Source organism: Bicyclus anynana, chromosome 10, assembly GCF_947172395.1.
Source record: "Bicyclus anynana chromosome 10, ilBicAnyn1.1, whole genome shotgun sequence".
Taxonomy (NCBI): domain Eukaryota; kingdom Metazoa; phylum Arthropoda; class Insecta; order Lepidoptera; family Nymphalidae; genus Bicyclus; species Bicyclus anynana.
This window is the reverse complement of record NC_069092.1, coordinates 8,628,557-8,654,679: the sequence shown is the minus strand read 5'-3', so window position 1 is coordinate 8,654,679 and position 26,123 is coordinate 8,628,557. Positions and strand designations below refer to the sequence as shown.

Genomic DNA, 26,123 nt, shown 5'->3' with positions numbered 1-26,123 from the left:
CTGATTCGGTCACACGCAGAAATGAGGAGATCCGCAAGGAAACCAAGGTCACCGACATAGCTCAACGAGTCGCGTAGCTGAAATGGCAATGGGCGGGGCACATTTCGAAGAGCCGATGGACGTTGGGGTCTCAATGGCGACACCGCACTAGAAAACGCAGCGTTGGCCGAGCCACCCGGGTGGACTGACGACATCATGCAAGTCGCAGGGATTCGCTGGTTGCTCAGGATCGTGATATTTGGATGTTCCAACAAAAGACTTATGTCCTGCAGTGGAGGTCCATCAGCTGATATGATGATGATGATTACTTAGAAGAATTATTACCCTTAATTTATTCCTCTAGTTATATATTCTAATTCCCTGTTATGATGAAAGAGTAAAAACAGTTTGGAAGTTTTAAAGATCAGTGAAGACAGACATTTACCTACGCAATTTCTGATATTTTACCCTTTCTATGGAATTTTGGTAATTAAGTTGATGTTGATGTTCAATTTTACCCTTTTTCGAAAGATACTGTTTTAATAAAGCTATTATATCCGACATTCCCATACTAATTTATTATATATAAATCGACCACAGTGGGCCTAGTTTTAGACAGGAATATAAATTAGACGTGTATTTCCCTAGGGAAATAAAAAAAACATGAGGTTTGATAGATGCAAGGTTTTAGTATCGACTTAACCCTCGTATTACTCGAAATTATCATGTAAATATTCTGTTTTATGAACTTTTCAACCCTCCTGCTGGATGAATTATGTACGTATGGTTTTTTTGTTTATAAGCAATTCGATCACGTAGAGCAACTGCGAGCATTACTCGCTCCATCAACCGTTGAGTGACTTTGAGCCTTCCAATAAGGCCCATAGTTAGCCAAGTCTCAGATGCATAGGTCACCACTGGCAACACAGACCGTTCGAAAACTTTCGACTTCAGGCACTGAGGAATTTCGGACGAAACCGTTTTTTTTGTATTCATTACAAGTTATGCCTTGACTACAATCTCACCTGATGATAAGTGATGATGCAATCTAAGATGGAAGCGGGATAACTTGTTAGGAGTAATATGAAAAACGAAAAGGCCCTTTCGGTTTGTACACGACATCGTACCGGAACGCTAAATCGCTTGGCGGTACGTCTTTGTCGGTAGGGTGGCCTCGACGTGGTGAGTTCGACGGCCTCCGTGGCGCAGTGGTGTGCGCGGTGGATTTACAAGACGCAGGTCCAAGGTTCGGTTTGGGTTCGTCCCCGGCTGGGCTGATGAAAGTTTTCTTAATTAGTCCAGGTCTGGCTGGTGGGAGCCTTCGGCCATGGCTAGTTACCGTTCGATAAACTCCGCGACATCTTTAGCCGTAATCTAATCTTAACTAACCACACTTATATAACTAAATACTTACTTGTTACTCATCCAGTAATAAATGAGCGGGTTGAACATAGAGTTGGCCATAGCAAGCCAGTAGAAGCCCAAGTAGACATGCTGCGCGAACGGTGACGACGCCAGAGCCTGGTGGTGGTACACCAGCACGAAGTAAGCGTGGTAGGGAAGCCAGCACAGCGCAAACACTACCACCACCAGCACGAACATTCTCACCACCTATGAAAAGATATCATATTCAGTCTCAGACCAATTATAGAAGGACCAGTATCGTACCCATATTCAAACAACAAAACAAAATTGTCTGTCATTTTCTGAGGAAAACAGGCTTAGATTTGGTATGTTTTATACCAAACTAGAACGTTTTGAACGTTTTTTACACGATACAACTACACAAAAAGGTTATTATTTTCACGGAGTTCTATAAGCGATGAATTCGATTACAAATATGAAACATTGATTCTATAGAGACCGTTTTTATAATCACATTAAGTCGTTGATCAATTGATCATATTCTTTGACAGAAAAGTAACGTCTAGCGAGGCCTGTAGGAGGTCCTGTACAATAATGATTGGTCTGAGTGGCTTGTAACTTTATCCGCGTGAATTAAGTGTACCTACTTTAAAGAAATTTTTGGATATTTGTTATATTATATCTAAGCAGTACTCATTATATACTAGGTATATCAGCTAATGGACGTCCAGCGCTGGACATAGATCTGTTGTAAGGTCTTTCAAACACGCCCTTCTCTTTGGTCTTAAGCCGTAAGCGGTCAGAACCTGTCTGTAACGCGCTTTATATTTTAGATCCACCTAATGAGAAATCGACCAATGCAATTTCCGCTTCCATTTTGGAAAGCGCAATGTATTACACAATATTTCATAAACTTTTAATAAAATATACCATTTATATTAAATTTCTTGGATTATTTTAACACATATTTGATTGAGAGATATCAGAACAAGAATTTATTTATTAACGGATTTTTCTCGTAACGTATTCGGCGAAGCAAAGAATCATTATTGCCAAAAAAATATTCCAGAGCGTCAATAAATGTAAGCAATTTATCATGTTTTACCGAGCACGGTCGTATTTCCGCCTTCTCAAATGTTTTATTAATGACCACTTCTTAGATCTCTATGAAATTTCCATGGTTTTACCATGCAGGTCCACTGACTCTAGATCCACGACGATCTGTTTAAATTGACTGATAGTCCAGCAATATTTTATCTGGGGAAAAATTCCTACTGAGCTGAATTTTTGTATACACCTTTATTACGGTATTATTATATTGTTATGATGATAAATGGCGTGATAGCCCAGTGGATATGGCCTCTGCCTCCGATTCCGGAGGGTGTGGGTTCGAATCCGATCCGGGACATGCACCTCCAACTTTTCAGTTGTGTGCATTTTAAGAAATTAAATAACACGTGTCTCAAACGGTGAAGGAAAACATCGTGGGGAAACCTGCATACCAGAGAATTTTCTTAATTTTCTGCGTGTGTGAAGTCTGCCAATCCGCATTGGGCCAGCGTGGTGGACTATTGGCCGAACCCCTCTCATTCTGAGAGGAGACTCGAGCTCAGCAGTGAGCCGAATATGGGTTGTTAACGATATTATTATGAATATGTGAAAAATCGACATCAATATCGTGCCGGCTAAAAAAGTTACATACGTCAACAGGTCACCAAAATCAGTTTTTCGCAAATATATATAGAGATTGGAGTTTAAAATGCCTAAAATTACTGGACTTGACATGTTTTAGTTAATAAAAGTAATTATGTGAAATTAAACTATATTTTAAAACCCTTACATCTTGTTTTTGACGAGACAACAATGAATCTAGAAAATAACAGCGCACTTGAATTTTAATTAAGATTTAAAGGCCGATTTCAGTTAAGTATCAAAATTAATGAACTACAATTTAGGTCGCGTACATTTTCCGATTTCCCTTATAAAGTGAGAAATCTTCTTCATCGGCTAAAGTACACTGTGTTTCTTTCCTGTGTCATACTTGACATTAGCTTAGATTCCCCAAAATACGCAGATATTCAGATAACTAGAAGAGTTTACATGGTAGATTGCCAATCTATACTTCTATACTAGTATTATAAAGATCAAGAGTTTCTTCGTTGGTTTGTTTGATTGAACGCGCTAATCTCAGAAACTACTGGTCCGATTTGAAAAATTATTTCAGTGTTAGATAACCCATTTATCGAGGAATGCTATAGGCAATATTATCCCCTTAATCCTAAAGGAACGGGAACCACGCGGGTGAACCACGCGGCGTGTACTAGTACAAAATACAATGAAACTGATCACAGTGATCATAAGAAAATGTGCTTTGTAAGCTACTAAGAAAAAATAAATAGAAATAAATATATTTATCCAGCTCGTTCTGAATAAAAATGTCTACACAGTAACTCAAATTTAATCCAAACATGTTTGATCCAATCTGGAACACGAAACCCCATGAAACTGTAATAACACTCGTATAAATGGATTTAGTTTCTTCATGTTCGCCTAATATCCTACAGAAATCCTGCAAACGAAAGGGATCCGTGCGTAAAGCCACCGTGCAACTGCTTTCATAATATTCCGTTTTTCTTATCAGGGTTCGCCAAACCCGAAGGAAACTAACAGGAAGAAACGTAACGAGGCTGGTCATTTTCACAAAGATTTTCCTCCTCCGCCCCAAAATCGAATTGGAAATTAGCATTTTCATAAACATTTTTATTTTAGTCACAGTATTTTGGGGTATCAGCATAACAAAACCATCAACCATACATACGTAACATTATTTTTATAGGTTCAGTAGGTATGTGAAAATAGCCTAGGTTTCATGGAGGTTCATAATAATGCTGCATAACACATCATTTCCATGGTCCTGTCTACGTGGCACTGCGTATATTAAAAAGAGAAATATGCTTATTTTTGAGGATGAAAGAGTTAATTGTTTTATGTATACAAGCCGACGCGAGATATTCTGTTTTGAAATTCCGCGGGAATTTATTTTTTCGGGATAAAAGTAGCCGATATGTTGCTCCATAAGCTTTTCTATCTTCCAATTAAAGTCCCATTAAAAGCGGTTCAGTCATTCCAGCCCGTACAAACTGAAGACAGACCGACAAAAATTAAATAAGCTTACCTTTGTTTTAGTGTAGGTATATCGTACATAAATTAACTTACACATTCAGAGTAAAAAAACACATTTAAACGGGTTACCTACAGTAAAAACACAGTTATTTTGGAATCACAGGCAGACACTTCAATTTTATTTATATGTATGTATTGATTTACTAGACCATCTCAAAATAATGGGAGTGTATGGTACGTGATTTTCTTCATTTATTCTCGCAGAATTTCAAAGTGTTCAAATGTTTCAAACTCGTTTTGAAATATTTTGCATACTTTTAGTACGCCATACGCTGAACAAACATCGATTACCTTTCTATAAGCTTTTAAACTGTATTCACAATAGGCGAAAGGTTGTTCCGGAATTGAGATCCGGAGTACGTTTTACGTCGGCCATTATTTGCCATCCTCAAGCGTTGGGAGTGCGGTCATATATCGGAAATGATGTGAATCCAACTGTGTCTAATGGATGACTGTAGTGAAATACATGACCGTTGGCCTCGATGTGTGAATAATATAGATGGAGGATTCTGGTTATTTTAGTTATTTTATCAAACGATACTTTTACACTAGGGATGATGACAGTTTTTTTTAATTGTATAAAAATTAAGAGTATGCTAATAGTAAAGGAATTTAATAAAAGTAACAAGGTATCTGCAATTATTACTTTCGGAGCTACAGGGATTTAAAGGGTCATATTATTTGGAGCGGGTCCACGGATTGCTCAAAAACGTTCCTTATTAAATAGCACAAATGAATGGGCGTTCAGACAAAACAAATATCTTTGTTATGTGTACTTCATAGAATGTATAATGTCAAATTGAATGTAAGGATGTTAAAAATGTATGAGTTTACATCTAGCAATAATGTTATATTTCTGATTGATTTTGACCCAATTGTTGAGGTTTTTGTCCACTGTTCTTAACTTTACCTGAGTCTACAAGTCTAACTTAAAGGTTTTAAAAATAATTGTAAATAAAGTCTATAATATTCGAATTAAAATAACATTGAATTGTAATTTTGTATTTGTCGAATGAAATCATAATCTCCAACCTACTCGTATTTAAACTTCGCAACGGTGAACATCCCTGCTATGCCTGGCTGACTGAATATAATGAGGTGACTTGATTTTTTTTATCTCTTGAACATAGACACTTTAAAATTAAAGTGTTAATAATTCAGGTATAATAAACATAAAAAAGTTATAATATGTTACATAATAATTAACATCATCATCATCATATCAGCCGATGAACGTCCACTGCAGGATATAGGACTTTTGTAGGGACTTCCAAACATAACGATCCTGAGTCACCTGCATCCAGAGAATCCCTGCGCTTGATGTCGTCAGTCCACCTAGTGGGGGTTCGACCAACACTACGCTTTCTAGTGTGGGGTAGCCATTTCGGCACCTTGGAACCCCAAAGCTCACCAGTTCTTCGAACTAGTTGAATAATTAACAGTTTAATTAATAATTTGCTTCCGTTAGTTAAAGTTTACAAAACAACGAAAATTTTCATGCCATTTTCAAGTAGAGTGTGAAGCATTAAAGATCACTGAGCTGTAGCAATTTAACATTAATATGTAAATCCGAGAGAACACGAATGTTAACATGCCCTGAAGCGTTCTAAAGCTTTTACATCAAATGATTAAGATAATGTTTCCAACAAATCTTTGATGTTTATCCTACACATAGTTCTGAAATGTTTACAATATACATATGCTCTTAATCTACCATGTAGGAGACAGTTTATACCGAAGAAAGTATTTAATAAAATAATAAATAATCATGTGTTTGGATAAATGGTGAAAAACTAAAAAAAAAAAAAACCTGTCTTAGTTTTTTGTGGTCTCTTCTCGGACCAAGGCACGTAGTAAACAACGAAAGTGATTTAAACACAATAATAGCTAAATATTGTCTACAATGTCGAGTTGTATGTTGAAGAAGTGTAGAAACTATACTTATAATAAATCTGTAGAGAGGTCAATTCTGTACATGAAATATATTTCCAAAATAACAGTCAAGGGTGATTAGTGATCGATACTGTCAGTAAAATTTTTTGTCTGTCTGAAGAAGAAGAAGAAGAAGAAGAAATATACTTTATTGTACATTAAAAACAAAAATAAACAATAACTTATAATAACACTTAGAAACTAATGTACAAATGGCGGTCTTATCGCTAAAGAGCGATCTCTTCCAGACAACCACTGTGGAAGAGAAAAAAAAAAAAAACGTAAGCACCGATTCGGGTATACGCACACAAAAACTGTCTGTTTGTATGTTCGTTATAGAAACAAAAACTACTCGACGAATTTTAACGAAACTTGGTACAATTATTTTTCATACTCCTGGGTAGATTATAGTGTACTTTTCATCACGCTACAATCAATAGGAGCAGAGCAGTGAAGGGAAATGTTGGGAAAACGGGAGAAGTTACTCCATTTTTAACCGACTTCCAAAAAGGAGGAGGTTCTACGTTCGGCTGTATGTATGTTTTTTTTTTTTTTTATGTATGTCCAGCGATAATTCCGTCATTTATAAACCGATCTTGAAAATTCTTTTTTTGTTTTGAAGGGTTTGGTTCCAGGGTGGTCCCATTTTTTTCATGTCAGGATCTGATGATGGCATCCTGGAGAAATCGAGGGGAACTTTCGAAAATTATAGAGACGGCCAGTGTGTTTGTTAGTGTTTCCATAAGGTATTTTAAACCACTACAATTTTATGAAGGTCTGGAGTTGGTCTGATGATGGAGCCGAAACACAAACGATGGAACTCGTCAACGATTTACAGCAGTTACCTTGTGTTTGGGCTTGATTAATTTGTATTGATGAGCATTTTCCACCTAGATGGGTTGTGACTGTGTTAAGGGTCTGGCGATGAAGACGAAGGACAGTTAAGAGAACTCCTCAATGGTTCACAGTAGCCACCTTGTGTTTGGACTTGATAAATTTGTATTGATGAGAACTTTCCACCTAGATGGGTTGTAATTGTATTAAGGGTCTGGTGATGAAGACGAAGGACAGTTAAGGGAACTCCTCGATGCTTCACAGTAGCTACATTGTGTTTGGACTTGATTAATTTTATATTGATGAGAAGTTTTCACCCATATGGATTGTGACTACATAAGGGGTCAGCTGATGAAGACCATGTTAAGACCATTTCTCATGAGTTATGATACCTTTCACGTTTTTCTGGATATTAATATTAGATAAGTGTGGATAAAGGGGGAGTGAAATTTTGTATATGAGTTAAGGTAGTATTTTTAAAATTGGGTTTGTAGGACTTCATGAGAAAAAAAAAACGTTTAAGCTAATTGCTTAATAATTTGTGTTCTCAATCAGTAGGTATGCTAACACTAAAAATGAAAAAATAAAAATTTTAATAAAAAAAATTCAACCGACTTCCAACTCAAAAACTAACCTAAACTAAAAAGCAAAAAATAACATCTTACCTATGTGCTACCTTCTGATCAGTTTGAAGGCGGTGCCAATCCAGTGTCATGTTTTAATTAAAGCCGTTTCTGAAAGAACCACAGAAATTTTATAATTTAAACGGCTTGAATTAAAATATCACTGGCTTGGCACCGCCTTCAAACTGATCAGAAGGTAGCACATAGGTAAGATGTTATTTTTTGCTTTTTAGTTTAGGTTAGTTTTTGAGTTGGAAGTCGGTTGAATTTTTTTTATTAAAATTTTTTTACAACGATACTATTGTAAGGGCTGGATTAAAGAGGTCAATGGGCGGACGAAGTCTCGGGCGTCCGCTAGTATTGAAAAAACACAAAGTTGTGCATATGTGCACAGTGAAGTAGCTAAATTCGGATCACTTTTTGCGGTGATTTTTAGGCACGTAACATATCTATTAGTATAAAATCTTTGTTATAACAAGTCTAAACATTTGTTGTTCGTCTTCGCATCATACAAACTAGCTAGTTTTATACAAGCTCTTTTGTAGTAAGATTTGTTTTCATTATTGTCTGTAACAAAGTAGTATAGCGTATTGTGGACTAACATAAAAAGACTAGTCAACGTACGGATAAAAGCTAAAATATAAGGGAACAATGGTTTGACAGATGTATAGGTTCTCGTCTCGCATCAAAAATGTAACATGATATCTTCGACGAATGTTGTATGATCTCGTAGAGTCGTAAGACAGATGTTTTAGCGGAGGGAAACCCGAAATATTTGATGCAAAAGCTCTTACAGCAAATACGTTATAATATGGAATGGAATGCTTAAATTGACATATTTCATGTTAGCGACAACGTTGAGTGTTGAGGGGGACATTTGTTTGACGGGACGTTTGTTATTTTATTGACGGCATGATTACGTTTGAAAAGTGAGGGATTTCTAAAATTTCATGAATGTGGTATTACTTCAATATTTCAGTAAGTAATTTAGTTTTTCGATCTTTCATCATCATCATCATGACCTTTTGTAGGGACTTCCAAAGATCACGATACTGAGCCGACTGCATCCAGCGAATCCCTGTGACTCGCTTGACGTCGTCAGTCCACCTGGTGGGGATGTCGACCAACACTGTGCTTACTAGTGCGGGGTCGCCATTAAAGCACTTTGGGACCCAAACCTCCATTGGCTCTTTGAACTATGTGCCCCGTCCATTGACACTTCAGCTTCGCAACTTGTTGAGCTATGTCGGTGACTGATTCTTACGATCTTTATAAGAAACAAAATCGAAATTAAAACTATTAGTGAAAATAATACCAACATTAACAATATGTTTACAGTAACGAATAATATGATATTGCCTAATTACCCATCAATTATAAATTCTGTTTGCTCGGGAATGTTTCCCATAACTCTGGGGTTATATTCTTTACCGAAAATTAATTAATGTTCAAGGAAAATGTGTTCTAAAAGTAATATGCTCGGGGTAAATAATATTTCTTTTGTAAATAGATTTTAAAAGGTGTCCCTTATACGCGTCCTTATAATTATGACGTAGCCAAGTTTGACGTATTTTAAAATGCAAGGATAAATAAAGGCGTGTGTTACATGGATAGTCGGAATTATTTGAATTAGTTTGTATAAAAACATAAAAAGTGTTTATTTTTTATACATTAGTTATACAGTTCGGCTGCTATAAATGGACTCTTCAACACCTTGAAGCTATGGAAAATTCTCCCGAGCACCCTGTATATAAGTATAAACCAATGAAAAAAACTCAAAACCTCATCTGTAAGTAAATGCAATACCTTTGAGTCTGACGCCTCATGTCCTACTAATTCTTCTTAAATTACTATCCTATGTGCGATGTAGCATGGTGCGGGTGACAGTCGCCTGTACGACGTTCATAATACGTACTGTAAAAACGTCTGGTTAGTAAAAACTTTTGGTAAACTACCCTCTTCCCAACTAGTATCAATAACGAGATTATTAACAGTTGTTACTAACCAGCTTGTTTTTTTTAGTGTTACTTAATTAATAGTTATACAACTTAACAGCCACAATGTCCTACAAATTGCGTGGTACATTGTCTCGTTCCGACGCTCAGATTTTTTTATTACCTGGTAACTCAGTTAGGTACCAATATCAAGAATTTTCGTTAATAAAAAAGTTGAGCGTCTCATCAAGATGTAGCTACTCATGGAAAATAAAGTTGATAGTATCACTTGTAAATTTGTTCCACGGATCCCGGGCTACCACCCAGGCATAAATAAAAAAATCTTATCTACTCCAACGTAGTAGTAGTTGACGGCCTCCGTGGCGCCGTGGTATGAGCAGTGTATTTACAAAACGGAGGTCCTGGGTTCTATCCCCGGCTAGGTCGATTGAGACTTCCTTAATTGGTCCAGGTCTGGCTGGTGGGAGGCTTCAGCCGTGGCTAGTTACTACCCTACCGACAAAGACGTTCCGGTACGATGTCGTGTAGAAACCGAAAGGTGTGTGGATTTTCATCCTCCTCCTAACAAGTTAGCCCGCTTCCATCTTAGACTGCGTCATCACTTACCACTAGGTGAGATTGTAGTCAAGGGCTAACTTGTAATGAAATTAAAAAAAAGTGTGTATATTACACCCAGGCTTTTCCAATACATTCTGACCTTCCTTTTTCATATTTTCTGTAATTTCAATAAAACTGTTGATATATTCGATACTCGTGAAGAAAATATTTATCGGCTTCGAATTTTCGCGAGCGCCAATTAATGATAGTTATTTGTCACGATATCCTGCGAAGCGTGATCTTGATGCGATTCGTTGTATTTATTACTTCTTCGGAAATGATAATAATCAATTTCCTTTGTACCTTAACAAATAAGCTTTATTTCGATACAAATAATTATTTTTTGTAGATAATAAGACTAAGCGACAAAGTGATAATTTTTTTTTTTATCTATACTAATATTATAAAGCTGAAGAGTTTGTTTGTTTGTTTGATTGAACGCTCTAATCTCGGGAACTACTGGTCCGATTTGAAAAATGCTTTCAGTGTTAGATAGCTCATTTATCGAGGAAGGCTATAGGCTATATATTATGCCTGTATTCCTACGGGAACGGGAACCACGCGGGTAAAACCGCGCGCCGTCAGCTAGTAGAAAATAAAATAACGGAGGTAATAAAGTACCTACTTGAGACGTATTTAATCAATACTAACAGTGTCGCGCGGTTATACCCGCGTAGTTCTCGTACCCATAAAAATATGGGGATAAAATGTAGTCTATGACATTCTCAAATAACATGGCTTTCTATTGATAAAAGAACTTCTCAAATCGGATCAGCATCCAAACAGAGTAGTCCAAAACCTCATAAACTATACATTTTTATAATAATATTTTATAGATAGATATATAGGTGTGTATTTTCGTACCGCAAAGCGATTTAGCGTTCTGGTACGATGTCGTGTAGAAACCGAAAGCGGTGTGGATTATCATCCTCCTCCTTACAAGTTAGCCCGCTTTCATCTTAGGTCTCATCATCACTTACCATCAGGTGAGCTTGTAATCTAGGGCTAACTATATTCGTTTGTTTCCCACTCATCATCATCATCATCATCATCATCATCATCATCATCATCATTATCAAATATCAACCCATATTTGGCTTACTGCTGAGCTCGAGTCTCCTTTCAGAATGAGAGGGGTTAGGCCAATAGTCCACCACGCTGACCCAATGCAGATTGGCAGACTTCACACACGCAGAGAATTGAGAAAATTCTCTGGTATGCAGGTTTCCTCACGATGTTTTTCCTTCATCGTTTGAGAGACTTGAATATTATGACACGTGTTTTCCACCCGTACCGCAAATTAATTCTAACTAAATATATCAGAGATAATCTGGGCCTTAAAGTACGTAAGCAAAACTAAAACTTAATGAGGTAATAAGAGTTGATAGGTTTCGTGAAGAACCCATTATTATACCCAAGAATATTAGATTATGTGGGACAAAAGACATAACTGAAAATAGCCGCAAGTAATGACGCAGTAAAAAGCTAGTGTAATCAAAAATAAATTGATGTCTAATTTATAAATAAAATTGTAATTGCAAAAAGCTAATTTTTCAGGAAAAATAAAAAACTGAATTTTGGCGATTCTTAACAAAATAATAGACTTTTATAAAAGTGAGAAAGCTCGAATAAAAGCTAATTTTTGTAGCTTTTGTTAATCTTAATTGACAAAAGCCTAGATATAATAATAAAGCCATAAATTTAAAATGAAATGTTACCGAAAATAAATCATCATTGCATTTTCAATTTCATATAATGTCTATTACCATTTTATTCACCGTACAGTCTAACCGGAATCCAATATTGTATTCTGCACTTACCGTTGTTATCTGCAGATTATAAACCTACAGAATAAAACGGTAAGTGCAAGTGATGGAGAATTACGAGCACCGATCGGAAGATTTTGAACGAGAATAAAATGTTAACTGATTTTATCATAATCAAGGCTTAAATTTTGAGTATAGGAAGACAATTGTATGGCTGTTAATTTACTAGAAGTAGATGAACTAGAAGAAGTAGGAATACATTATACTAATATTATGTAACTATATCTTGAAATACTATTGTAATATTTTGTAATTTAATTAATAGCTGCATAAAAATTACGAAAAAAAATGAGAAGATGTATTATTACCTATAGATCCCAAAAATCAAATAATAATAAAACACTTGTAATGTCAGTTACCATTCTATTCTCCGGAAAAGACGGTAATAAAATTAGGCACTTTATTAAAAGTTAACAGACGGTCTCTTAAAACTGTGTAGTTAAATGCTTGCTAAAACTGCTTTCCAATAGAATTAAAAGTTTTAGACGAAGGAAGAAAACAGACGTTTTTTGCTGTCACTGTTTCCCTCGACACGGGAAATCCTATCTACATAGTTTTGCCAAACTCTAAAGCCAACTTCTTGTAAGCAAGTTGCTACATCCAAACTTTCGCTTAGAGCTCACTAGATTTGAAATTCAGTAAGATCGAATTTTGGAAATTATAAAACTAAATAGTCACTTTCTACAAGCATCTGAGTTAGTGAATAGCCTTGATAATGCACAGGTTGTATTGTCTAATCTTCTATTTGCGAAAAAAAGAATAAAATAACTCTTTCCATGATTTAGAAAAAATTAAAACAAAGAGATTGATTGAGTCAGAACAAATAGCAAAATGAAAATTTTCGGGAAAATCTAATTTTTATCCATTACCTATAAACTAAGTTAGCAAAATAAAGTATCTGCGGAAAACAAAATGCATTAGGATCCATCCTACAGTGACCTATTTAAAGTAAAACCTCTTCATTAACCGAGTACTTTGTTTTCATTACAAGTGAGATACATCGCAAGGAAACTCCCATTCGGAAATGAAAAGGATTAAGATTATATAAGGAGGATATATTCGTAACTTTAACATTTAGTATACGATAACTTTTACCTAAAATGTTTTAATATTCGAAATTACAAATAAAGACTTATTAATAGCATTTTAAATTATATAATAAAAAAAAAGAAAGCATAAACTCCAACATAAAAAATATATATAGTAATTTTTTTTTAACTCATGTAGTTAAATAAATTTACAGTCATTTGCAAGATCGCAGTTAATTAAAATTATTCGAACACCGTTCAAACCAATGCGGGAAGTTTTTATAGAATTAATTTCTGATCTTGGTTGAGAAATGCAAATGCGAGCATTCCTTATTGGAAAGTAACTTTCGTCAATTCAAGGTTATATTCGGTTAACTCGATGATAACTTAGCACTTGAGGGCGATCCCACAAATCGATAAGCTACTTACACGATACTAAAACATAAGCCCGTTTTGTTTTTAAGTTTTTGTTAGTCTGTCTGTCTTAGTGTTTGTGTGCTAATCTCTGAAACAGCTGAACTTAGGAGGTTATGGAGCAGCGTATAGGCAATTGTGGAAAAGCGAATTTCACGCGTATACGATGTCACGGACGACCGCAATATAATGGTTAGATGTATACAACTACACAATGAATCTATCGCATACTCAGACCAATTACATAAGCACTTGCCTCGCTTATATATAATTTGTGTGATATGGCTTATGTGTTAGTGTGTAGTAATTAGTATGTATGTATGTATAATGTATATTATTATTACGTACACACCACCTACAGTTGTCCTAATATAGTACAGTCATTGCAGGCCAAAACTAGTCCCAAGGAGCTGTGAGCGCCCCCTCGTACGCCTTTTGCCTCTTCGTTCGTCAGACATTTCGTCTCGCTGTGTTCGCTGTCTATTCGAGACATGTGTGTGTGTGTGTGTGTGTGTGTCATAGAACACTGAGTTTCAACGACGTGTTGGCGAGGAAGCTGGTTCCAGCTTCTGGGCAGATGAAGATCATCGAAAGGTAGGTGGTTTGTTTGAATTACCTTTCATTTCGGTGATGGAAGCCCGCCCATTTGATTAGAGGAAACATTCGGCCGGACTCATTTAACCAGCACCTATACCTACTCGTATATCCCTACAGTCCACTAAATTCATTCCCTGGAGGAATCTCTCCCGCAAGAGTATTGAATAAAAATAGAGTATTAAGTCCCACTGCTAAAATCTGAACTAAAATTGACAGCGCCTTACACAAAAATGACAATAAGACCGCCATTACCAAATGACAATGAGCGCCACGTCTACGGGACTTGTTGCGTGACGCGGAGTATACTTCAAACTTACCTTTCTCTTGGCCCTCACGACCTGCATCTGGTGATGCGTACACTCTCCAATAGTCCGGCCGCGCAGCGCCGCGCTCATGCGAGCGTACGCCCACACCATGACCACCATTGGCACCACATACGTCACCATCAGGAATACTATATTGTAGCTGCAACGAAACATTGAATATAAGGAGGCGTTACTTCGCGAAAATTCATTATGAATACAACTAATCACCGCAAAATTGGTGGAGCTTCTGGGGTTAACTCTGATCGTCAACTTTCTGACAACACCATCATTGTCAGCGTCAGGTTTATTTGCGCAGGAGCGGACAGACCATTTTTATGCAATATTTAGAAAACGGTCATCCCTCCTAGCAAGACTGCGGGCGAGCTCCAATAGGATCTTGAACATGTTAGCAAGCAACACTGACCCGCCGATCCTGCAGAAATTTATTTCTGTTTTGGTGCGGTGAGATAGTTTATTATTTATTTTTATTTTCTTAATTGTAATGTGTACCTACTAACATAATTTTTAAGAATGTAACTAAGCTATGGGCCTTTGTAGCCATAAATAAAGAAACTTATTATTATTATTATTATTATAACGATTGTCTTACGACTGATATTTCCGACAAGGCCATCATCATAGTCTTAAGACTGATCATGATCAGTCTGTATCTGTCCACTGCTGGACATGGGTCTTTATGAGAGCGCGCCACCATACACAATCTGACTGATCGCATAAGACAAATACAACAATAAAAAAAATCAAGACGAAAACCTACTCCAAGAAACAACGTCACAAGAGGAAATAAGAAGTTCGCTTTAAACAGTTTAGAGTCGAAGTCTCGAGGAAGAATTTATTATCGGATCTGGAGAAAAAAATAATTAAAGTGAGTACAAAAATTAAGTAATTATTAAACTTTACATTAATTAAAACATGAGTGCATTTCGTAATGTTAAATAGCTAGACTTTGTATTTCAGGAAAATATATATCGCGTTTTTGGACGTATTTTTGGAACAAATTCAACGGAAAATATTAATTTTCATGTTCAATTTGCTTTATAAAAAGTTTTCAGTCAGCTCGCGAGAAGAAAATTTTAGTTATAAAATTATTACATTTTTGAAACTACGCGTATGCGGTACCAATTTTTACCTGATTACGTTATGATTTTGAGCGGATTCTAATATGCTTAACTGGCTATATGACGTTTTTTTGAATTGAGCAGTAGTCATAATTTTTTTTAATAATGGTTTTTGCTTATGAAGTTACTTACTGCTTTACTTCAAAGACCCCACATATTTTCTCACCAGACCAATTCAAAATGATTGTTTAATTTTTATTTTATATAATTTTATTTTAATAATTTTTATTTTTTACTTGTCATACTAGACTAAGTCCCAAAAATAATTAAAATTAAAAGTAAGTTCTGAATAAATTAAAAAAAAAACCCGACTAAATAATATAGGTAAGTAACTACCTACTCCAAAATCATGCTCTAAACGGTATGAAAAAAGAAAATGTTCTCATGTTTAATCATTATGTAGGTACTACCTTGAAATTAATTTCTTGTACTTAGATTCAATTATTAAGATTAACATATAAATTCAAATTTAAAATAATTTTATTTCAAGTAGCACTTTTGAAGCATCGTGACCGGTTCGGAAGGCGGAATCAGTTGAGCCGGTAGTAAACAAAATAATCCACACTTGACATTTAAAAGTACTGTTTTGATCGCTCCGTAAAAATAAAATGGAACTTTAAATTAATCCACAAGTCAGCGTCAGTTGATATAATGTCAGCTATGAGCTATAAGTAATCGTACGATTTAAAATTTCAACAAAATATAAAGCCTGAAAGTAAGATAACGGAAAACATTTTCAAAAATAAAATGGTTTTGCTGCGTTAAATTCGACTACATTATAAATTGAACTATTATCCAACCTTTAGCAAGCAAGACAGACAAAAGTTAATCTAACATTTACGGGACTATTAAGTATATTACGAGTACATACACACATTATTTTATATTCAGTTATTTATATAAATCTATCATTTTCTATGGAGACAAGTACGCATCGGAAACGGAAACATGCAGGCGACTAAGTGGTGAAGTATAACGTCAAAACATATTCAACAAATACTGAAATACATACTTAATTTCGCGAAAAAGTACCTAATACTATATACCTACCTATTCGTAGTTAGACGTGGCAGAGCTCATTTAAATGAAATAGGTTTACGTTACCAAAAAAATTGTTGCCTACTTACTGATTTCCACTAAAATTTAAAAAAAAACCGGAAAAATAATATATACTCGTATATGACCGACTTACCAGTAATCCGTTCTCGAAGTGGGGTAGCTACCATCTGGCCATTTTATGAAACATATTTCTCGCTCTCCGTTTATGTACCTGCGAAAAAAAAACTACACATTAATTTCACTTAATTCAGTAATCAGAAACAAATGTTATAATTGGCCCACTAAAGGGTCAGGCCTCCCTCCTCAAGAGAGGACTCCTCCTAAGTAAATTTCAAACGAAACACTAGAGCTTTTGAGAGCTTTCTTGTACGAGTTATAAGGACTTGCCTTTAAACAACAAGAAGTATTAAGAAGTGCATTAGATAGGCCTTTAAATAGGCCTAGAATGTGTCGAAGACATTATCTCGTGTGGCCGCAACTAATTATATTTTATACTAGAGAAAACTGAGGCGGACAAATGTGTATAATTGTCTTAATTTTATTTAATTGCCTATTAAACAACGAAAGTTATCTAAACAAATAATACCTAAATATTATCTACAATGTCAAGCTGTATTTTCAGGAAGTGTAAAAACTATATTATACTCAAATATATAATGTAAATAAACACAAAGTTGCGGATATGTGCGCTCAGTGGTGTAGCTAAATTCTGATTACTTTTGGCGGTGATTTTGTAAGAACGTAACATATCTATAATATAAAATATCTTTGTGTGGCCGTACGTTTCGTCCCTCTTAGCGAGGGTTGGAGGTTTGCCATAAAGATAATGATATCTTTGTGGCACTCTCTAGTACATTTATAAAATAAAGATTACAAAAATCAAAAATCATTTATTTTAATTAGGCTTACTTTACAAGCACTTTTGAAAGGTCAGGTATATGTCAAAATTTAATTTAATCTAATGGTGGTAATAATAGTCGAAAACTTAAAATTAAAGTTACGAGGGTTCCAAACGCGCCTCGGTCCGAGAAGAGCCCACAACAGCCAAGGTTTATTTTTTTTGTTTACCACTATTTTACAAACTTATTTAAAACTAAGCACACAGTCGTATAATACAAGCTTTTTATCATTTATATACTGTTTAACACTATAATAAGACTTTACTTAAAGCTTGCGTTTAATAAATATACCTAAATATCTATATAACACCCGTGCGAAGCTAGTGTCGGTCACTAGTATAGTAATAAATAGAGTTTGTTGTAGGTACTACGGAAAGAAAGTTAAGAACTTTTAGATATCCAATATCACAAAACCGATATCGGCTTCACCTACAAATGTTTACCTCAAATCATTGAACTAAAAAAGTTGTTCAATTTTGAGGCAGACAACTTTTATTTACATGGCCCCGGTCCAATGTTATGAATTTTTGTAATATAAAACCCTCACGAAGCCTTTGTTACGTACCTCCTATATATCCTCCTTTGTCCAAAGGTTGTTTCGCAGAAATCGTTAAAAGCAATAAGACTGCCTTTGCACATACTTTTTTTCTATGTTTTCTATTAATTTCTATGTCATTGTTTTTTTTTTATAAATAAATTAAAAGTAGACCGAGAGCCTGCGATAGCTAGACAGGCTTATTTTAAGAAGGCTGAAAATTCGTCAGCCAATGTCCGTCCCTGTCCGGAAGTCCGGAGTCCGGTCCTGGTATGTACGGTAAGCTTGGTATGTGGCTGTTTTTTTTTTATTCTTTACAAGTTAGCCCTTGACTTCAATCCCGCCAGTATTTTCAGTTCACAATATGACGGTAGATTATAATATCACGAGTGAGGTTATAAACTAACGTATTTTACAATCTAACTGTGACATATACATCCTTAGACCCACCACGCTGTTACAATGCGGGTTGGTGGGCTTAGGGTGACGAGGACCCATAGAGTTTATAACTACTGTTTATCAACAACAAAGAATAAAACAACATTGTCATCATGAGAATGACGTCATTTATACTCACACCATCAAATTGGTCAAGTTCGGAAATGTGCTCAGAAAAAAAAAAAGAAGAACATCGGGCATTAGGCTTTAACACGAGAAATCCATTCACCATTCAACCTACATAAAGTATAGCTATAAAATTATACTCTCTGATCTTTATTTTCTCTACTTTGTTGGACATATACGTTTGTAATTGAATTAATTTTCCTGACAAACGTTCCACGTGGACATCCAGTTGTGGACGAACATGATCGAATTTTAAAAACAAAATGCGAATAGGTTGTGCTGTGAATTTGCAACAGATTTTGCAAAATGCAACGCGAAGGTAAATGGACGCTTGGTTAAAATCTATACTCTATATACGTACGTCTATATAGAATACGTGCGGACGCCCGCGATTTCGACCGCCCTTAGAACTCCTTAATCCGGCCCTATCACAAAATCCTTTCTTAGCGGATACCTACTAACTATAAGCTACCTCCCTGCCAAATTTCGATTTTATACATCAGGCGGTTTACGATATTTCGTGATGAATGCATTTATACATATATTAAAGTAAAGTTTGTGGTATTGTGGTAATCTCTGGATCTTCAGAACTTAATTATTTATTTCTATCAACCTGCGGCGTCATCCTTAGCTTCATGCACAGTATGTTTACACCTCATTCTATAGTCAGAACGCCATTCATTTCCTATATCTGGCAATACACTCACACATAGATACTAGCGAGATACCGTCTACCTATTTTATTAGTCTACGGCTTTAGATTAATTAGTTATGATCGTGCTGTTCGAAATGGTTCAGTAAAAATTCTTGGACTTAAAAGAATTACGAATCAAGCGCTAGTGGTTCCCTTTGTAATTTGGAAATGATTTATTAAATGCTGGCAAAGACCTAGCTTATTAAAGAAACTGTTCGTCTTTTCTTTTCTTTAACCCTGAAATTACTCTGAACGTTTATCATTAGGGTTGCCTAGTAATTTTCTCAAAACATTGCTAATTTTGTTTCCAATGAAACGAAGTTTGGTTTTAAATTTAACTGGGTTTATTTTTTCAAAATCAAAATCAAAAATTCATTTATTTCAAGTAGGCTCAGTATACAAGCACTTTTGTCAGTTAACTATCTGTAAAGATTCTACCACCGGTTCGGAAGGCAGATTCTGCTGAGAAGAAACCGGCAAGAAACTCAACAGTTGCTCTTTTTTTAAAAAAATCATACAATAATATTATAATTACAATTTATGACAACATTACAACTTCTTATAGTTTTACTTCCTGTGTGAAGGTGGAAGCTGATCCAACGGCCTCCAAGCAACTTTGTCATTAAGGAACTCATCGATGGTGTAGTAACCTCGACTAAACAAATGTTTTTTAACACATTGCTTAAAGTTATGCATTGGCAGGTCCATCACAGTCTTGGGGATCTTGTTATAGAAGAGTACACCCAAACCTACAAAAGATTTTTTTACTCTTTGGAGACGATATGCAGAAATAACTAACTTATGCCCGTGTCTAGTAAGACGTGGGTTTAGAACTCCTTTTCGTTTGTACAAATTAATATTTTGTCTTACATAGATTATGCTGTTATATATATATTGACAGGTTACTGTTGGTATACCTATTTCTTTAAACTTTTGACGAAGGGACTCACGTGATTTTAATTTATATATTGCCCGAACTGCTCTTTTCTGAAGTACAAATATGGAATGTATATCAGCAGCCTTGCCCCACAACAAAATAAAATACCGTAAGACATTACGCTGTGTTTTTTATCCAGTACCTTAGGGTGCTAGGTGCTGGAATGGCGACACCGGAAAGCGCAGTGCTGGTCGACCCCCCACTAGGTCGACCGAGGATATCAAGTGAGTCGCAGGGAGCCGCTAGATGCTGGTTTGAGACCGTTGTGCTTGGAAATGCATGCAAGAGGCCTAAGTCCAGCTGTGGACGTCCAACAGCTGATAATGATGATGATGATGATAATAATGACTTCTTTATACTTCTGCCTTTATACCAGTTGCAGCATTACCAATGGTCTCTAAGAACCTGCGAAGGCCTGACATTCAACATTTATAAAAGTTTGTCAACTATGGACCTTGCAATTTGGATCACTTTAGCGTTTTTTTTATTTAGTTTCAAGAGTTGAATTCTGCTTTATGCAAGATTAAGAGGAATCTGCTCACAGTCGCCTGACACTTTGCTTCGTAGCAACCATTCGCAGGTCATTCTTAGAATCTAATATTTCAAGATGTTTTTGTAGGGTTGCCGCGAAGCTGTTGTTGGCGACTGGCCCCTAGCAAAGGTAGGTGTAGAATAGGATAAGGGTAGGGTAGGACTAGGATTGGGTATGGTAGGGTCGGAGTAGGATAAGGTAGGATGGAAATAGGGTGGGGTAGGAAAGATGTGCACATAGGTCAAAACGAAGCTTGACCGGGTCCGCTACTCTAATATAATTTTCAATACCGAAAAGTTGTGATTCATCCTCCTCCTAACAAGTTAGCCCGCTTCCATCATAGACTTCATCATCACTTACCGTCAGGTGAGATTATAGTCAAAGCCTAACTTTTAAAGAATAAAAAAAAAGATTTTATGTATTAAAGGTGATTTATGTGCGTGTTCTTACATGTTTACTGAAAATCGGTTGAGCCGTTTGAAAGTTGTGGGTTGTTAAAGTGGGGAAGAATAACCGAATGTCTGCAAATATACTCATGTGGGGTCTCAAATGAAAGCGCACTGAAAGAGAGTAAATAAATAAGACTTGATCAAAAGTGTAATTAATAATTTCATGACCTTCAGGGGTTTTCAAAATTTTCAATTTTATAATATTTTTTTTTAAATAGATTATTTGCCATATTTTTTAAATATGACTGATTTCCTCAACTAGTCGGAAAAGTCTGTTAGGAGTCTAAGTACAACATTAGTCGGTGATGAGTCCGACCCCGTTGAGTTATTCAAGCTTATATTTATAACTAGCAATGGTTCAAACGTACGCTACGACGGTTTTTATAAATATCAAAAAATACATATAGGTATTGGAGGATTTAAAAAAATACTCAATGAAACGACCTAAGCTCTGCAAAGCTTAACGCTGTAATTCCCATTTTTTTTGTAAATGGAGTATACACACTCTATTTACAAAAAAAAAAATAGGAATGGCTATAAAAATTCAGGAAATATTGCTGTTAGATGCCTTTCGAATCTATTGGATCAAGGTCAACACGAAAAATTAGGGTTCAGACCCAGTGGCGTGCTTTTCATAGATGCAAAAATGTAAATCCTACCCTAAGGACTCATTACAAACATATGTTGGACCACAGAATACATAGCTGGACAATGAATTTTACTTATAGTGCATACCCTAGTAAAAAACCTTATGCACGCCACTGTTCAGACCCTTCTTACTAATGTGAAGTCATTTTGTAGCTTATTACAGCTACGAGTTTCTTCTTTTTTTATAAACATCTTTGTCTCATAGTGCAAATGTTTTTCTTTTTTTTTATTCTTTACAAGTTAGAACTTGACTACAATCTCACCTGATGGTAAGTGATGATGCAGTCTTAGATAGAAACGGGCTAACTTGTTAGGAGGAGGATGAAAATCCACACCCCTTTCGGTTTCTACCCGACATCGTACCGGAACGCTAAATCGCTTGGCAAAACGTCTTTGCCGGTAGGGTGGTAACTAGCCACGGTCGAAGCCTCCCACCAGCCAGACCTGGACCAATTAAGAAAATCTCAATCTGCCCAGCCGGGGATCGAACCCAGAACCTCCGTTTTGTAAATCCACCGCGCATACCACTGCGCCACAGAGGCCGTCAAAGCCGTACTTTTTCATAAGTACATACGTGTTTCGCCATATTATTATATATTTTTCTTGGTTTTTGCCATACGAATGTAATTGTATTCCAGACGGTCCCCCAATAACCAGACAAAGAAAATTTACGTAAGCGGCGTTTCATTACATCGTGATTTGTGACCAAAGATAATATATTCTTTTCACAAAATTGAGCCATTACAGAAAAACTCAAACGATCATAAAAACTATGACAAAGTTTTATATTCGCAAAAGGTAATATCATTTTAAAATGATTTATATGTATATTAACTGTATAGTTAAATTAAGTACCTACTTATTTCATTTTACGAGTATAAACGAAATATAAAGTCGGAATATTCAGAATATTCGCAACTCCAAAACGGCTGAACGAATCTAGAAGAAATTTAGCATAGAGATAGATTAAAGGCTGGAATAGGAAAACGGATTAACGCAAATAAAACGCGCATAGTACTAGACTTGTAACAAAGTTAGGTTAGTTACACCATTTATAACTGTACTAGCAACTCCGTTCGTGTAAAATCTGTTTTTTTAGTCCGTACATTATTCCGGGAAAAAAGAAGCCTATGATCTGCTCCAAGGTGTACTTTATCTCTATTCGAAATTGTGTTCAAATTGGTTCAGCGGTTTAGCAGTGAAAAGGTAACAGACAGACAGACTTACTATGGCATTAGAATGGCTGAATGGATCTCGGTGAAAGTTGGCACAATGTTGGCCTGAATTAGCACATAATATGCAGTTCTGATGAAATTGTATTCCGATACAATATATTGGAAATCAGATAGATATGCGTTCGAAACAATGGGACACAACTGGTATGTAATTAAAGGACGATTGTACCTTATTATGAGAAAAGGATCGTGATGTTTGGAGGTCCTTACAAAACGCCTATGTCCTGAAGTGGACGTCCACCGGCTGATAATTATGATAATGGTGATGATGACCTTATTTTCATTGAAATTTAATTTTAAAGAATACACGTTTTATCTAAAAATGGAAACCTTTTAGGTGAATGAAAACATCGTGAGGAAACCTGCTTATCTAAGAATTTTCATAATTGTCAAGATGTGTAAAGTCTAAGTTGGGCCAGCGTAAAGGAAACTTTTTTGGTGAATGAAAACATCGTGAGGAAACCTGCTTATCTAAGAATTTTCATAATTGTCAAGTTGTGTAAAGTCTGCCAATCTATGTTGGGCCAGCGTGGTGGACTATTGGCCTAAAGCCTCTCACTCTGAGAGGAAATTCATGCTCAACATTAAGCTGAATATGGGTTGCTAATGATGATTATGATGATGATGTCACTTTATCTAAACTTAAGTGAAAGAACAATAAAAATATTAACAAGTAAACTCGGAAATCCTCTGCAGTAGGTTATGTGTATATCGATTGAAAGTTAAGTTTGTTCAAAGCAAAGTTATTATGATAGGTGTTAGCGACAATTAAATTTACTGTAGAACAATAACCACGTAGGACTTGTTTGAAACTTCTCAACACAAAGTAAATTTAACAGTTTGTTTATTTTAGGTAAGTTGTTCATTTGATTATTTAGCTGCGTCATAGCGTGTTTCTAAATAAATTATTAAAAATTAATATTAAACAATACACTTTATTTCTAAATCAAAGTGAAAAAACACAAAAAATATTAACAAGTAAACTAGAAATCGTCTACAGAAGGTAAGTTTTTTTTAATCTTTACAAGTTAGCCTTTGACTACAAACTCACATGGTAAGTGATGATGCAACCTAAGGTGGAAGCGGGCTAACTTGTTAGGAGTAAAATACCGAATAACCGAATTAGCTAAAATTTGGTATTGAGATATATTATAGCATGGATTAACACATAGGCTACTTTAAACTTATCCCGGAAAAATCCATGGTTCCCGAGGGATTTGTGAAAAACTAAATTCCACTTGGATGAAGTCGCGGGCTTCCGCTAGTTTGACATAAAGAAAGAATGTGTTAAAACTTGCGTTTAGACAATCCAATCCGACACTCGTATACATATCAGAAAATGGTGAAACCAGCCCTTAATCTTACGAAAGACACCGAGATGGCGAATAACTTGAGGTCTTACTGAGCGACAGAACGTCCGCAAAAGACTAACCAGCCTTTCTCCAGCACTTTAGCTATGTTCTGTGGTGTAACCTCTTGCACTGTGATTTGGTACTCCACAGTAACCTAGTTCTAGTGAAGGCAAATTTACATATTGTCGCCCAATAGCGGCGGATCAAAAAATATCGCTCTCTCTCTTTCGTCCCATCGCAACGAAAGAGAGAGAGAGAGAGATATTTCCGAATCGGCCGCTCTTGATCGACTATGTTTGTTTCTCTTTACGACATAAATGTGGTTGACGCATTTTAAGATGAGTCGCTAAGTGTTCTTAAAACATTGCACTTATAAAATTTATAAAAATCACATCTTACAAACCTAAACAATCACAGCTGTTCCAGACAGCGAAAAATTAAAATAAACCAAACGTAATAAAGATAATGAGAAGCCTAGACTAATGAATTCTAATTAAAAGAAACAAAAACAAATTAGGCACTAAAATAAGAAAGGTTTGCTAAAGAAAGCTTTTACATTTTGTGCCTAATACTAATATTATAAAGCTGAAGAATTTGTTTGTTTACTACTGGTCTGATTTGAAAAATTCTTTCAGTGTTAGATAGCCCATTTATCGAGGAAGGCTATAGGCTATATATTATTCCCGTATTCCTACAGGAACGGGAACCACGCGAGTGAAACCGCGCGGCGTCGGCTAGTATTTGATATACCGCTCCACGTTTAAGCAGTCGGAGTCAAAACTCAGAGGTCCGGTTCGATCCAATTACCAACTAATTGGAAACAACGTAATGTCAAAATTCAGCTTTATTCTCAGAAAACCAGGAACCCAGATCTCTAACTAAAGGTATTACAGTAAAAAAAACTTAGAACATTTTTATTAATTTCATTACAAAGCACGTTTCAATTACATTACAATCTTTCATTATGTTTTTTTATATCTTATTTAAAGTTTTATTATTATTTTATATAAAATATTATCATTTGAATTCACCAAAGTCCCAAAAATATTAACTTTTGATTTGTTTCTGAACATTTCGACTACTTATGATCATATTATCATAACATAACCTGACGTTTCAAAGTTGTAAACTATATAATGTGAACGTTTTACCTGAAAATAAAACGGTTATTAAACATACTTACCTTATTTTAAGCCTAATAACAAATGAGAGAGACACCCGTGTTTCTGTCCCTTTCTTTCTCTGTTTCTACCTTCTATTGCCTTCTCTTTCACACATTCCACCACCACCAGCAGAGGTCGCCTTGTCTTTAGTAGGCGCTTTTTGAATCATTACGTCGTTTATAGAAATCACCAGGCAGTGTTTCAATTATTAGGCTTAAAATAAGGTAAGTATGTTTAATAACCGTTTTATTTTCAGGTAAAACGTTCACATTAAACAAC

At 35.7% G+C, this 26,123-nt stretch overlaps 2 protein-coding genes across 4 annotated transcripts in view; one reads left to right on the top strand and one right to left on the bottom strand.

The window, feature by feature from the left end:
* The window catches only part of LOC112042932 (tachykinin-like peptides receptor 86C), a 112,322-nt gene that overhangs the window by 15,372 nt on the left and 70,827 nt on the right, over nucleotides 1–26,123 (bottom strand). For all 3 annotated transcript variants that reach the window (XM_024078146.2, XM_024078144.2, XM_052883886.1), the window contains 3 exons: nucleotides 16,970–17,047; nucleotides 14,651–14,798; nucleotides 1,394–1,590 (listed from right to left, as the gene is read on the bottom strand). In XM_024078146.2, the coding sequence (XP_023933914.1) occupies nucleotides 1,394–1,590; nucleotides 14,651–14,798; nucleotides 16,970–17,047 (423 nt within the window). The remainder of the gene's footprint in view (nucleotides 1–1,393; nucleotides 1,591–14,650; nucleotides 14,799–16,969; nucleotides 17,048–26,123) is intronic.
* Nucleotides 15,500–26,123, top strand: part of LOC112042933 (mediator of RNA polymerase II transcription subunit 4) — a 121,588-nt gene continuing 110,964 nt past the window's right edge. Inside the window, exon 1 of the mRNA XM_052883891.1 lies at nucleotides 15,500–15,524. The gene's annotated coding sequence lies outside the window, so the exon portion shown is untranslated. The remainder of the gene's footprint in view (nucleotides 15,525–26,123) is intronic.